Raw genomic sequence first — 14,835 nt, 5'->3', positions numbered from 1 at the left:
AAGGCCTGGTCTCTACAGAGAGTTTTGCCACCTCAGTTTTACTAACAGTCTTAAAGCCAGAGAAAGATCTGTAGATACAGATGTGGTTATTGTGCATAAACCAGTACAGCCTATTTCAGTTTGGGAAGTGGTTAAACTCTGTGCCAGATGAAATTCCCCATATTCCAGTAATAACGGCACCCACGCTAAGTGTTGTAGTCCAGCTGAGGTCGGGATGGAGGGGGAGACAGCGAGAAGCAAGCAGAGGAGAAGGGGCAGGGAGTTCTGGTCCTTTCTTTCACGTTGTGTAGCTCTTTCTGAAAAAGAAGTGAAAAGCTTACGTTTGTCATTGCTGTTTAGACAAATACTGGCTGTTGTTTCTCTCCTTTCAAATTTAATTGTGGAGAAACAGGACAATCATCTCTGCTGTGAGATGCTGCCTTACTTCGTGTCAGTCTACGCATTGAGTTTGAATGGTTTTCCAACAGTTACCAACAATAGGCGACTTGAAGGCAAACATTCAATTAATGTCACACCAGCTTGTTCCCACTGTTTCCCTGAAGTTTGTCATTAATAAAGAAATCACATCAGAGAGGCTGTAGCTGTAGACATTTTTAAACTGCACTAGGGGAAAATAAACTATCTGAAGCACATTAGGATGTTTCCTAATTGGAGGTCAGGGAAGTCACTGCAAATTATTACACTATAATTTCACTGCAGATAGTACATTGCAGATTAGCATGAATTATGGGAACAGTTCTCTTTCACAGAAGATGACATCTGTATCCAGAGCATATAAAGTAAGCCAAATGTCTAGAAACATCAACCATGTATAACTCAAGAGGTTTAGATTAGTTTTAGATAACTCACAAGAGCCACTTCACTGACTGTATCCTGAGACAGCCAAAATTTCACTGCCTCATGCATGAGTTGTCCTTTTTGCCCAGAAAAAATGGGAATGCTCCCAAGTCTGGTCAGTTCAACGGACTTTACAAGTGACAACAGTGAAACCCTGATGGAGGAGGAACGTCTTACCATTGTTAGATTGTGGGATGTATTTTGTTACATCAGTCTTCTCTTTAAAAAAATGAGGCAGAAAAAAATAAGGCAGAAAAAAATAATCTCTGCAACTACTGTGCTTTGTCTTTACATTGGTTTTTTTTTTAGCATTGCAGCATCTCATACATTTTGCTTTTTCTTTCAAGCTTCGGTTCCTGGAATTCCAGTGTGATTTGAGCACTTCAGATTGTATTGCAAGAAAAAGTTAGTTCTGGCATTCCTTTGCAGCAAGTAATTTGAAAACCTGACTCAAAACCATCCTACAGACTCAGAAACAAAAAGGCAAGTACAAAGAATTGTATACTTTTTAAATCTCATGACTCATAAGCCAGTCTCCTGATTTTTTTTTTATTGCTAGAGCTCTTCAGTAACTTACTGTCTTTATCCAACTGTTTCTGACTTTCAGCAGTTCTGTGGAGTTGCTGTCTGGAGTTGGCAATACAGATTATCTTAAAGAACTATTTGTTATGTGGCATATTAAAAGGCAATGAAGACTTTAATTTACATCTCTCTTATGGAATCAGAATTCTTCACTCTTCTTACGGTTCAGCCTTCCTTTACAATTACTTTATTCCATTTTCCTTGCGTGTAAGCTTTCTCTCTTTTCTCATTGATCTGCATTGAGTTATTGGTGTGAAACTTATAGAATAGGTACTTACTGTAACTTAGAGTAAAAGATACTTTCTCTTCTTTTCCCTCAGTTCGGTCTGTGGTAACTGGGTATTTATATTTCAGCTGCCCCCTAAATCTAAAGACAGGACTTCATGCCTGACTCAGTTTTGGTAACTTGCAAAACTCTCCTGAGATGAGTAAGTGTTCAGTCTTCATAATTGTTTCCAGGCTTTAATGATTCTAAGTGTGAGGAGCTCAGCTTAAAATTCAAGCCTAGATCCTTTGTATGGATATACTCTTTTCTTTTTAGGCAGTGAACACACATGCACACACACAAAAAAAAAAAGGAAAAAAAGACGAAAAAAAAAAGACAAAAGTCCACAGCCAAACATTGCAACATAGGTTGGACACACATCCAGGGGTGGAAACAAAACAATCCTTTTCTAGAGACTGTCTCTAGGGTCTGGTCCTGTTTTGCAGTTGGCAAAAAATGGTTATAAAAGATATTACACTGACAACAAAACATCCCTGCTGTTAAGGACAAGGTTGGCTTGGGCCTTTTGAAGGCAAGGGGCCTTTGCTGGTTCCACGTTCTGCGTGAAGCGCATGACGTCTGTGAAAGCGAGCGAGAGCAGTAAGTACAAAGTTGCTCAGTGCGTGTGCTGTTGGTGCTGTAGCTGAGAGTGTTGGTAGTGCGCAAGTTAGCCATTTGTGGTTCTTGGACCACTAGCAGACTGGTCTGCAGGCTATTAAGAAAAGTGGACAGTTGCTGTGAAACTAGGCAAAATACCAACAAACCCCATTTTTATTTGCTTTTTCCTACCAGACAGTGCATCTGATTATACAACGCAGGGAATTGATTTGTATAGAGTATGTCTTGGCTGGTAGTCCTGGGAGCCATTCCAGATGGGAAGCCTGAATTTTGGCCTTCTGTGTCTGTGCCCTAAGGTGTTAGCATCTGATGTGGCTGCATGGACCTCCTGCTGCTGAAAATACAGAATTCTGGAACATTAAAAATTGTACGCATGTAAATGAATCATGGCTTCTAGGTCTCATCAAGATATTTATCAAGTGTAGTAGATGACCAAACTGTTGAAAAAGACAAGACCCATCCGCAGCTCCTCTTTAGTAATTGCTAGAACCTTGGTTCTTTTTCTGATATTTTAAACAAAGAAAAAGGGAGAAAGAGCATATGGTTTTAAAACCTTGAGTGCAGGTTACTAAATGACAGTTAGATCATCCAAAATAGCCAGATTTTGCAGCTGTAACAGTTAATGATGAGCAGATCAAGTCTACTTGTCATTGCCATCATGCACACAAATGGGTACCAAAAGACAGCCACTGTGTTGTGCTCTGAGGATGGAAATCCAATGGCTTGATTTGCAGTAATACGAAATAGCCAGCAGCTCCCACAGAAGTCTACTGCATCATTTCCTACAGGAATGAATCCTATTTAATCATCATTAATTTCCATCCTGGAGAAATTTATACCAGCAGACTTAAGCTGAAGTTTAGGAAAGAAAAAATTAATTGCATGAAGTGACATCCAGCACTTCATCTTCAAAGCCTTTCGGACCCTTTGGCAGAGATAATCTGAGAGTTGTTTTTCATCCTAAAGATTCTGGTTTTCCTTTTTTCTTTTGAGAGGAAATTTGCATTTACCACTCACTAATCTCTCTCAATCTTGACTAAATATATATATGCAGAGGATTAGAAAACTTTTTTTTAAAAGGTAAGCTGACAGAGGAAGTTATGCAGATGAAAGCTCTAGATGTTATGGATTCTGAGATGGCATTATTTATTTTTCAACCTAAGTGAATTGTAATAGGATTTGACTACTTCTGTGTCTCTCTCTTTATGTAGTTGCTTTGTCAAAGTGTTCCAAGAGTAATAATGGGCATTGCCTAAAACCTGAGGAATGTTCTAACAAATTTCCTTCTTTCCCAGGAATCAGGAGCACTGCTGGAAGGAGCAAAGGGTGATATACTGTCAGTGTGCATGCAAAATACGGCAAATAGGTTCCAAAGACAGAGAAGACTTAGAAATGATAGCTGTGTTTTTGAAATTCAGAAACATTCTGAAAGCTGAGAAGAAAAGAAGTAACAATTAATAAACTTGCCGATTTCCAAAGTTTTAACTGGGCTGTAAATGTCTATTAAAATTGCATTTTAATGCAGAACGCTGAACTGCTTTCTGCTTTGCCAACTCAGGAAAAAGAGCCCAGATTTCTTTCCAGTTCTTACCCCCCAGAAAGATGGCATATTTTTCATTCTTATTTTTCATGTGCAATCTCTGCAAATGCAGGAGAGTTTTTCAACAAAGGAAAGGCTCTCATTTCAAGTAATGCTGTGGAAAATGTTCCATATCGTCAGGTCCTTGACACATTACCTAGATGTGTCAGCATGTCTTTATAAGGATCTGGAACAGTCAGTCTTGGCAACAGAGCTAACCAGCAAACTCTTTGACCCCAAATTCCTCTATTGCGATAATGTTATCGCATATTTGACACAGGGTCACCGTTACTCTCTTACATACACGAAACTTTCAGAAGAGAAACTGGGTAACGCTTATTCAAGAGAAATCCAGTTTGAAGTGATAAGCTGGACCGCAAAACAAATAGGTCGCAAATATCCTTTGTTTTACAGGTATGCTATTTTTCTATCTGCTCAGTGCAAGAGGATCTAAAATATGAAACAATTCTGACAGATCACTTGAAAACATGTTTCTGCTATTGAGAAGATCCATCTGAAAAAGCAAAAATAAATAAACTGGTATGAAAATATACTATTTGATTCAACATCATGAAGTGTGAATGAAGTTTAAATTTCCTTAGTAGCATCCTGAGTGTAAAAGTTGGAATATAAACAAATCTGAATAAAACATGTTAATTCCAGATAATTCTATTTGCCAAAATTCTAACAAAAGCATCCATGTTCAGCTCTTTCTCCAAGCCTGGCAGAGACCCCTCCAGACCCTCAGAGAATGCAAAAGAGTTCAAAAGTTCACTTGTTATTTGCACTTCAACATATTTGGTTAAAATGTTTCAATCTTTCTTTACACCATAAGTCATATATATTAGCATTCTAAGACAAGAGAAAGTAGAGCACTTCAGGGAAAAAAAAATTCAACACGAACATTTTAAATGTATTTATGAGATTTAAGAATCAGTGTATCAATATGTAAAGAGCAGCTCTTGACATTTGGTATGTAAAGCACATAAAGTATATCTGCATATATCCATGGCTATTTCTCTTTCTCCAAGCCCACTTAATTTTCTAGAAATTACTGCTTACACTGCTGAAATATTAACATAAAAAAAAGACTCGGACTTGCAGAGCCTAGAACACGTTCCCACGCTGTGATTCAGTGGGTGGTTGAGTAACTGGGGATTAGATGGCTCTGGCTCCGAGAGCCACAAAAACCCCCAAGGAAGATACGAAATCTGAAAAAAATCAGAGTGTTTTCTTTCCCATAAGAAAAACGGCTTATTGTACCGTCAAACCTTGTTGAATTATCTTGGTGCATGTGGGTGGCAAATTTGGTAGAGCAGAGAGACTCCACCAGCATCACAAGCTTAGTCTTAATCACAGTTAGGAGGAAAAAGTAAAAACCCTTTGGCTTTGTGCCCTCCTCCAGCGCTCCTGCTGGCCGCACGGTGTTTGCAGAGTAAGGAGAATGACAAGAATGGTCAAATCGATGCTCTGATGCTGACTCCCAGACTGGGTCAATTCTGCAGGTAGATAAAATCTCCAGCCAGAGTCCAGCTGGATAAGTCAGTCTTGGCCTGACCACCCACTTTCAGAGGGACTTTTTTCCTTTCAAGCTGTGCATGACAATAAACTGCCTTTGGCATCCAAAGGCTCTCCACTCAGAATGCAATTACAAACTTCCAAACAGTGGTTAAAATGCCAATGAAGGACACGATTACTTGCAAGCTTGCACGTCTGTCTAGCAACACACTGCAACAGCAGCACACCAACACTTAGTAATTGATCTAACCCATCCCCTTTTTTACCACACTTGCAGCAGTTTCACTCAACCAGCTTTGCTGTATACCTGCGGGCCTATTCAGGCATGGATGATGGTAGGTAAAGTTGCTATACTGAAGGCAGCTCTCTGTAGCCAATTTAGCTGCCAAAATCACCATTTGCACCAGAAGCAGACTCGATTTCAGCGCGTGAGGCTTCCCGCTTGCGTACCAGTCTTCAGCGTGCTTCCACTTCAGCAGCTCTGCTTTGATTTCCCCTCGCTGAGCTAGCTCTGGTACGCATTACTGAAACTACTCTCTTGACTGCTTCTGCCAGAAGTGCCCAGCGTTCAGAGGACTTGGAACCATCCCTTCTCACAGGACATCCTCTGTCCTAGAATTGCCCCAGGACTCTGCTGAAGAAAAGAAGCTCTTGAGCAACTTGTAGAATGGCCTTCTCCATTGTTTCAGAAGAATTCACTGCATTCCTCAGGCTGTCATGAATCTTCCTCTTGCACAACCAGCTCTTCCAGTTTGAGCCGAGCTGGACCTGCAATCTGATTCTTCCAACACAGCAGTCGTTAATTTAGGTCAATAGTATACCTGCAGGCACGTGCAGGTATGTGCTAAAAGATCCTTTGAGTTAAAAAGACAAGTTCTTGAAAGTAAGATTAAAGCAGCAGCACTCCAATCCACCTTGCCTGTTTATTGAGGCCATCTTTAATTACATACAAATTTTATGATACTGCCATTTCATTTCTCTACTATATTTTGGATCTAGTCATAAGAATATGATAAAAGCAGGAGTTGTTTACTGGAGAAAGTTAACTTTTATTTTTTGGGGATCATTACCACTAAACAAAGTAGCAGCAACTTTTAATTCAATAGCCCAGTTTTTTATTCAGTAACTTTTTCACCTACCAAGTTTTTGTGAAAAATGCTGAATGCGAAGTTCCTGCAGCTAGTTAATTGGTTCACCATTCTTCCAAACTTGTAAGTAAATTGGGGGAAAATAATTTTCCTCTTCTAGAAATTAGGCTTGAATACAACAATGGGTATTTCTTGCATGATATGGATTAATTGACTTGACACAGTTATAGGATGAGGGATGAAGAACGACTGGATAACAGAAATGAGAGCCCACTAAATGTCTTTCAAGCAACTAGAATGTAACATTCCTTTGCTAAAAAGAATGAACATTATATAGTTTAATAAAAAATTCTTGGATTACATTATTAGATGAAAAAAATATCTTGCATAATTTATTCTTGTGTAAGACTGCGAAACAAATAGTTCTGCCGTTGTAAAATATTTTCAATTTTGGCAAATTGAAGGAAGGTCTGTTCTTTATGGCCTGTTTCTGTTTCAAACTACATGCATGCTCAGCTGTGTGCATACAAACAGGGCCTAAATATTGTAGTCATAAACAGCTAGCTGCTAGCATACTATAAAATAGTTACTCAAAGTAATGAGTGAGGATTTCTTTACAGCCCTCATAAATACTCAGTCCTATAAAAACTAGTGAGAGTTGTAAGAACCCATTAACATACATTAAACATACAGTAAAAATTGCGGAATTAGTATTTTTGCAAGGCACTTATTATTTGCATCTAACATCTGAAAATTTGCCTTAGTTTTATATATAGGTTGGTTTAAAATACAATTGCATTCAATTAGTTTACGTGCACAAGTTTTTCTGTAAGTTTTGTTTACTAAAGCTGAGACTGCTCTGTTCCTTGGCACCACTTCGTTGCAGAGAAGACATGCAACACAGGCAGAGATAGAGCATCCGCGCAGCTAAAGCACATCCAGTCACCACAGTAGCTCTGTCGCAATTTTACACATTGCCATAGTCACAGTGGGTGTGGATAAGCCTGTTTATGGAAATAACATATAATAGTAGAGGAATTCTATGTATACATATATATTTGTGTGCACACGCACATGTCCCTACTTTTTATGAAACAGAAATGATCCCTGTTGCTGAAGCCTGGGGAGATGATCTGGTGTGGCAGGAATGTCAAAAATCACTGGATACACCCTTTCCAGCAACAGGCAGAAAGGGAGGCTAGGAGCTACTTTATACTGAAAGATACTGTTACTTCTACCATCAGTAAAATGCGTTTTGCAATTCCTAGAGGGTAAGCAAAGAGATTTCTTAATAACAAAATACTAAAACTAATTTGGGCTTTTTCTGTACTGAACTGCATCCTGGCAGGTGAAAAGGAATTGTCTGCAGATCTGTTCTGTGATGGTTGCCTCACTGGCAGTGATCATGCTTGCTGTGTGCTAATGAAATACAATCTTACTCAGCTTTGTTTCCTAAATAATGGAAAAAAACCCCAAAACCCCAAACAACTGGGAGCAGAATTTATTGGGAGAAAATGTTGATGCATGAAGGCAGATGACATTTTAATGACAGTTCTCTACTAATGCTTTATTAAATGTCTATAAAATGACACCACCACAACCCCAGCCAAATTCTATAATCATAGAAGTCTTTGATTAAAAACCCCTGTTCCATTGGCTGGGAAGAGAGATGAAAAAAGACCCTTAAATATCAATACTGACTCCTTTGCTGCTATCACATAGGAAAAAAGAAAGTACAACAGAAGTACATTTGAAGAGTCAGAAAATACAAACTGTAATAAAGGAGGATGATGGTATCAGTAGAAAATTACTTAGGATTAACAACAAAAAGACAGAATGGAAAGTCTGAAGCAAACTGACTCCTGGAATGGTATATTATTTGCCTGAACAATTAGTATTAATTTTTAATGAATCTTCAAAGACATACGCAGCATCAAGTAAAACAGAGTTAACTTTCATTGCTGTACCTGTATCAAACACACACCCTTGTGAGCTAGACCCGCCTTTAGTGTTCACAACTGGAGTTGTGCTTCGTTTACCAAGGAGAACTGGGTTTGTTTCACTGCCCTCTTCCCCCCAACCAAACTACTGGATCCCAGTTATCTTGGGCCACACAACAAAGGGATGGAGGAATAACTGCAAAACACACCTGTAGACTCTGCATCCCTGAAAAAAACACATTACAGCAAGCAACTTACCTCTCCTCCTATTGTGAGCAATTGATGGTATGGACCGTTCATCAATGGTGACTGCAAATCTCTTGACCACCTTAGTTGAAATGAAGTTCAGAACAGCAATATAAACCTAGCATCATCAAATCTGCACCTGCTTCAGAGGCTTCTGAGGAAAACATCCAGTAATTATACCAGTAAAGTCTCACAAGGTGTCTCAATGGACATTTGGAATGGGTGTAGTTTTCATCCAGGCTGCTGACATAGTGATAGCACACCACCATGTCTCACAAGGTGTCTCAATGGACATTTGGAATGGGTGTAGTTTTCATCCAGGCTGCTGACATAGTGATAGCACACCACCATCCCGCAGTGGTTCCCTGCCTCCCTTACTGCTCTGCCTTTGCTTTGCTTCTCTGGGCATCATTCTTATCTCCTCCTGCCTCACTGCTCTTTCCCTGAAGTGGAGCCCTGGCTGACAACGGGACTCAGTGAGGCTCTGGAGGAGGCTGAAGGAAGCCACAAATGAGATACGTGTGGCTAGAGAAGTACTGGAGAAGACAGCGGTACTGGGGTGGCAGAGCTGGGGCCATGGTAATGATGGTAGGGTTGTAACACCACAACAGCATGGTTTGAAAGGGAATGACAGGTTGACCAGAGAGGTTGTGGATGCCCCTGGCTCCCTGGAAGCGTTCAAGGCCAGGTTGGATGGGGCTTTGGGCAACGTGGTCTAGTGGAGGGTGTCCCTGTCTATGGCAGGGGGGTTGGAACTAGATGATCTTTAAGGGCCCTTCCAACCCAAACCATTCTGATTCTACGAGTTGTCACTGACCAACACCACTGGGTCAACATGGGGTATCCTCACTCGCCTGACACAGGCCGTCTCTGCATCCCTGCTTGCTAGAGGAAGAGCAGAAAGCACAGAAGAGGAGCAGAAAGCACAGAAACACACACCAGCCTAGGGGAAGCAGTGCTTAAGCACTGAGTCAAGCTACGGTCCTTTAGGGGTGGGTGAAAGAAAAAAAAAAAAAAAGCCTCGCCATTAACATTTTCTCCTCTGCTGAGGGAGGGAGACGGGAAAGAAGGTAAGTGCAGTTGTTGGCACAAGCCCAGGCACAGGACTCACATTAGGTTTCCTCTTGATACACTTTTGCCAGAGGTTCCCTGTCCTACAGGAGAACTGAGCAGTTTACACCCCAGAGGCGCAGCTCCCTGTCTTCCCTTGTTGAAGTGAGAGGTGCTCTTATTTCCATCTTCACTGATGAGCCCAGCATACATGATGATACTGGGGGCTGATGGGGCAGGGAGCAACAAAAGCTGCAAGCTAGAGCAAGGGGAAGGTTCTTTCGGGTCTTTCAGTGGGGCAAATCTAATCTATCTTCTAAGCAGGAAAACTGCTGTGGCAGGGGGTACAGGGCAGCTGCGTGGAGTCACCTGGCACAGCAAGGGGTCTCCTACTCAGCTTCCTGACAGGGCCCTGTGCACAAGTGTCCACTGCAGACAACACCTCACAGGGGGACAGCAGCACCATGCCAGTGTCTCTCGGAGTCTCTCTTGGGGAAAAAAAAAAAAAAAAAGGAGAAGGTCCCGTCTCCCTGGGCTGGGAGAGGTGCCAGCAGCCAAGACAGAATCAAGAGGACTCCCAGCCAGTCCCGCTCTGTGGCTGGTACCACCAGCTGCAGCACAGCCTGGGCCACACCTGATGTGCCTGCAGCCCCCTCCTCCATCTCATCACCGCCCAGCCCTGCTGAGCAGCTGCTCTGTCTCCCTGTGGTGGAGGAGCAGGCAGCAGCCCTTCCCTTCCTGGAGCTGCTTCCAGCCTCCATCAGAAACCAGCTCCTTGTTCCCATGAGCTGGCCCAGGCCCCAGCCAGAACCACTTCTTCTCACATTTCCTGCACTGCTCTCCACCAGCCCCTCATGGAATCAGCGAGCACAACATACATACACTCCCTCAATTTTAGTCCCTAGTTTGCTCTTTTACAGAGTAAAGAATGGCTAAAGAAAAAAAAAAAAGACACACTCAGAACTTGAAAGGTTTGTCAGGACCAAATCAGCTGCCCTAACTAGCTATGCAAAGCAGTAACTTGCACTGTAATGAACTGCAATCACTCTGCTGAAAAATCCTGAAAATTCCCTGGTGAAATCTCCTGAAATCTCTGATAGCTATTGCACAACTCTGGAAACCATCCTTAATTTCCTGTTCGCTGCTTCCAGCTGGGAGATACATCACATGACACTGGTAGCACCCATATTGATCACTGAAGGCAAGAGATGAATTTCCAAAGGAAACATTACTGCTAGAATATGTATTTAATCAAACAGGATTCAAGGTCATCCAGACATTGGAAGTTGAGGGTAGGTAGATGTCAGAATGAAAATAACCACATTTAAAAGAATTACTACCAAGTAACAGTGTGGTGGAACCCTCCACTATGACTGCCTGGTTCAAGTCTTCATGTCTAAATTTAGAGCTGAAAAACGGGAAAGAGGGCTTAGGCAGGGCTAGCATAGCTTGTGGCTGGTGTTACATGTTATACTTGAATATGTTTATCTTCTTTAAGAATAGGACAAATTAATGTCTAAAATAATTTAGACTGTCTTTAAGACATGAGGGTTTTGAGAACCTTCCACCACAGAACACATGGCTTAATTTCTCCTTAATTTGGAGAATTATTTTTTTATTAGAGACATCACAGAGATGTGCACCAGTGACCCACATTCTGAAACTTCCACCAGGATGCTATTGTGTCTTTTTACATTTAAAGTCTCTTTTCAGAAAAGCTCTCTATAAAATGCTTGTTGCTGAGATTTGATATCAACTTTCACTCTAATGCAGAAATTCTTTGAGGCTGGTGAAGGTCCTTGGACACCTTCTCCTGCTATGTTCTTTATTTACATAGTTTCAACTAATAGTTCTATAGTGTCTCACGTTTACCTTTCTACTCTTGCCCTATCTTTTTCATCCAATCAAGCCTATTTCCAACTGCTCGCTCTGACCCTGGCTGAAACTGTATCTTTAATCATGCCTCGTCCTTTTCTGTCCTGTACATTACTAAAATCCTTGTGACGCAGATGACTAGAGGTGACCTATGACTTCCCCCCCCCCCTTTTTTTTTTGGTCTCATTTACCTGTTGACTACTTTCTCTAGCATTTTAAGACTCCATTTCTTAAACCATGGAAAACTTTGATTTTCTTTAGGTATATTTATCTGCTTAAGCAGACTGTGGCAATACAGATGTTGAAAAGTGGTTAGCATTGGTACTATATTGTATCTCATTTGCACCCGTGAAGTATCCCTCCTCACCACTCTCCCAATCCATAAAATAGCTGCCTAGTAAAGCTGTTACACTTTTCACACTCACAAGCTGCTACTTTTTTTCCATTGGCACTGCCCGAAGGAGGTAAGAATTCCCATGCCAACACCTTGGACATAGCCTTAGATATGGGCTTGTTGTTAACTGTCTAAAGACTCTACAAACAGCTGTGGTTCGATCTCAGTATATTGCTGTTCAAACCCACTCTCTTCCATTGACATTGCCTTGACACATCATCCATCAAAAAAGAGCAGTCCAGAAAGTTTTCTCCCCCAGACAGCCTAGGATGCTCTTTCAATTAAAATCTCATTTCATGGCACAATCTATTGACTTAATTATTACAAATGATTATATTGGCAGTGCTTTGTATTGAAGCAGTTTTATTGAAAAGATTGATTTTTTTCATAAATAAAAAAGGATATATTTTAAACTTTTTTCACACATGAACATAAAAACTCTGAAAGCTTTTAGAAATGAAAATTAACTATACAAAAATTAGGCTATCAATGTTAAATACTTAAATTTTCATTACTACTAAATGAAATACATTTATATCTTCTATCAGTATAAAAATCTTAGCAATGGGTAATACACCATGAATATTTCCTTTAACTGAATGTATTCACCTTTTCAATACATAGCTATTTCCAGCAAGTCTCATCAGTCTATGCCTTTCTCTTTCGTGGAGTTCCATTAAGTTCTGAAGGTGATACTTGCAGCAGTTGCTGTTGCTGCTGCTGCTTCTTTGTGGGAGAAGAGATCCATTCTTCTGAGCTAAACAAAAACACGGCACAGTAGCTTATAAACCAAGACCTTTTATGTATGTGTGTACATATATATGAAAAATATATCTCATTTATATATATATTTTATGTAATTGATGCAAAAGCACAGAGCTCCCACTAGTATAAACTCCGTATTTGTGCTCCGCTTCTTATTCTTGTAATTATTTTGTTAAAATGAGGAATGGCATCAGGCTAATATTAGATAGTTGAAGTACATAATCACTTAAGTTCTACATGTGGATAAAAAATAAAATAACAAATATAAATAATAGACATAATAATATAGTGAAAAACTCATTCTGAGATTTACAGAACACAGATGAGTAAGATTTAAATAGTCTCAAAAATATGACCATGGTTCAGCAGAAACAATGATGCAGTCATGAGGAGAGACATGAGAAATGGAAAAGTCACTTCCATGACATTTTAAAGACACAAACTTACAGATTTCCCTGATTTTTTGTGTGTACAAAAGCTCATTAGTCACAGAGGCAATGTAGAAGTAGATACACAAGAGATAACTGTGTTAAATACTTTACCACCAGCTCACCTCAGACAGTTACTTAGAAGTTATGTAAGAATGATTCTTTCCCCCTTCTGTAAGAATAATTCTTTCTCTGTTCATCTGCCCACTATTTGACATTGAACTTCAAAAGAGTTTACAAACCAAGCCATCTCAGATATTTCTGGGATGTAACAGATTTGAATATACCATGGGGAACATGAATGCACAAAGATGCTGATCAAGCAGTTCATAAAAAGAAATAGAATTAGAATCAGTAAGCAAATCTTTATATCAAGCTTAAATAACAGCAGAAACTTTAAAGGCAATAAAAATTGCCCTGAAAAATCAGCCTTATGTGAACTCTACTCATTGTTGGTTATCGTATACAAATCCAAATTAAAAAAAAAAATCTCCCATGCAAAAAAGAACAAACTAGGTTTTGCTTTGAATTCAGGATATGGGAAAATAATGACTAGATACAGAATAGACTTACCTATACAATTTCTGTACTGTTTCTCTTCGCATTCTTTTGGGAGGGATGGGGGTGTCAGACATATCTAACATTACAGGCTGAAGTAATGGTTCAGTGACTTTATCTGATGGAGTCATACCTATGAAAAAGTTGCAAGTTAGAACAAGTTTAAACTAAATATTAATCCTATTGGTTATAAATGGGCCCTGTAATTGTAGTGTTAAACCTTTGAAGTAAGGCTTTAGACATGCCATAAATTTTACAGTTACCTTATGTCTGAAACAGAGTTCAAAAGATGACAGGTAAAAACATTTGCTTTGTTTATAGTTGTCACAGAGTAAATGTTGGGTTTTTAAACGTATTTTGCAATATCATAAATTATTTGATATTGACATAAAAAACATTTCTAAGAAATCCTATCCTTGCAGAATTAGGTGTGTTTCTTTTTATAGCATAATGTTTTGATTGTGTTTCCTTAGCAAAAGCAATTCAGCTCTTTACTACGCGATCATTTCAAAAAGAATGTCAATGCTCTCTATCACTGGGCCAGCCAGACTAACAGTTATATAATCTCATATTAGTGAGATCATAGTTTCATGTTCACATGACACTAACTGGCCACATTTTTATTATATGAACACATTTCAGGGCAGTGCTGGTCTAGGCAATATCCACAGCATCATACTACATATGGTTTTTCTATTCTTTTCCTAAAATGATACATCTCTAAGCCCTTAATTAATTTTAACAATCTTATTTCATAGTTTGAACTGGTTAGTTTGTAAGAGTAGAATACATCTGGATGTAGTTAACAGTTTGTCCTTTAGGACACCAAAATATAATACATTAACCTACCCAATTTCTGTTCTATTAGCTTCAGGCTTTTCTCTTGTTCAGCAAGTTCCTGTTTTTTCTTTTGCATTTCTGGAGTGTTAAGTGACTGCAAATGTAAATCGAGGTCCTTATTCACATTATCAAGTTTCACCACAGCTGCACGGTATTGCTGAAGAAGATCTAATTGAAGAATAAAACAAAAACCCACAAAACAGTAAATAAGCAGTCATTTTGATTTAGAAGGCTACCAAATACAACCAGACA

The 14,835-nt window shown here is 39.6% G+C and overlaps 1 protein-coding gene across 2 annotated transcripts in view; it reads right to left on the bottom strand.

Moving 5' to 3' along the window:
- Nucleotides 1–12,340: 12,340 nt before the first annotated feature.
- Nucleotides 12,341–14,835, bottom strand: part of SMCHD1 (structural maintenance of chromosomes flexible hinge domain containing 1) — an 84,605-nt gene continuing 82,110 nt past the window's right edge. The window contains exons 46-48 of one of the 2 annotated variants that reach the window (XM_075744320.1): nucleotides 14,593–14,751; nucleotides 13,759–13,876; nucleotides 12,341–12,749 (exon numbers count right to left, since the gene is read on the bottom strand). In XM_075744320.1, the coding sequence (XP_075600435.1) occupies nucleotides 12,641–12,749; nucleotides 13,759–13,876; nucleotides 14,593–14,751 (386 nt within the window). In that variant the 3' untranslated portion in view covers nucleotides 12,341–12,640. The remainder of the gene's footprint in view (nucleotides 12,750–13,758; nucleotides 13,877–14,592; nucleotides 14,752–14,835) is intronic. The other variant, XM_075744321.1, reaches the window with a different exon arrangement.

Source organism: Balearica regulorum, chromosome 2, assembly GCF_011004875.1.
Source record: "Balearica regulorum gibbericeps isolate bBalReg1 chromosome 2, bBalReg1.pri, whole genome shotgun sequence".
Lineage (NCBI taxonomy): Eukaryota > Metazoa > Chordata > Aves > Gruiformes > Gruidae > Balearica > Balearica regulorum.
Note: the sequence above shows the minus strand (reverse complement) of the source record. Positions and strands in the feature narration are given on the sequence as shown.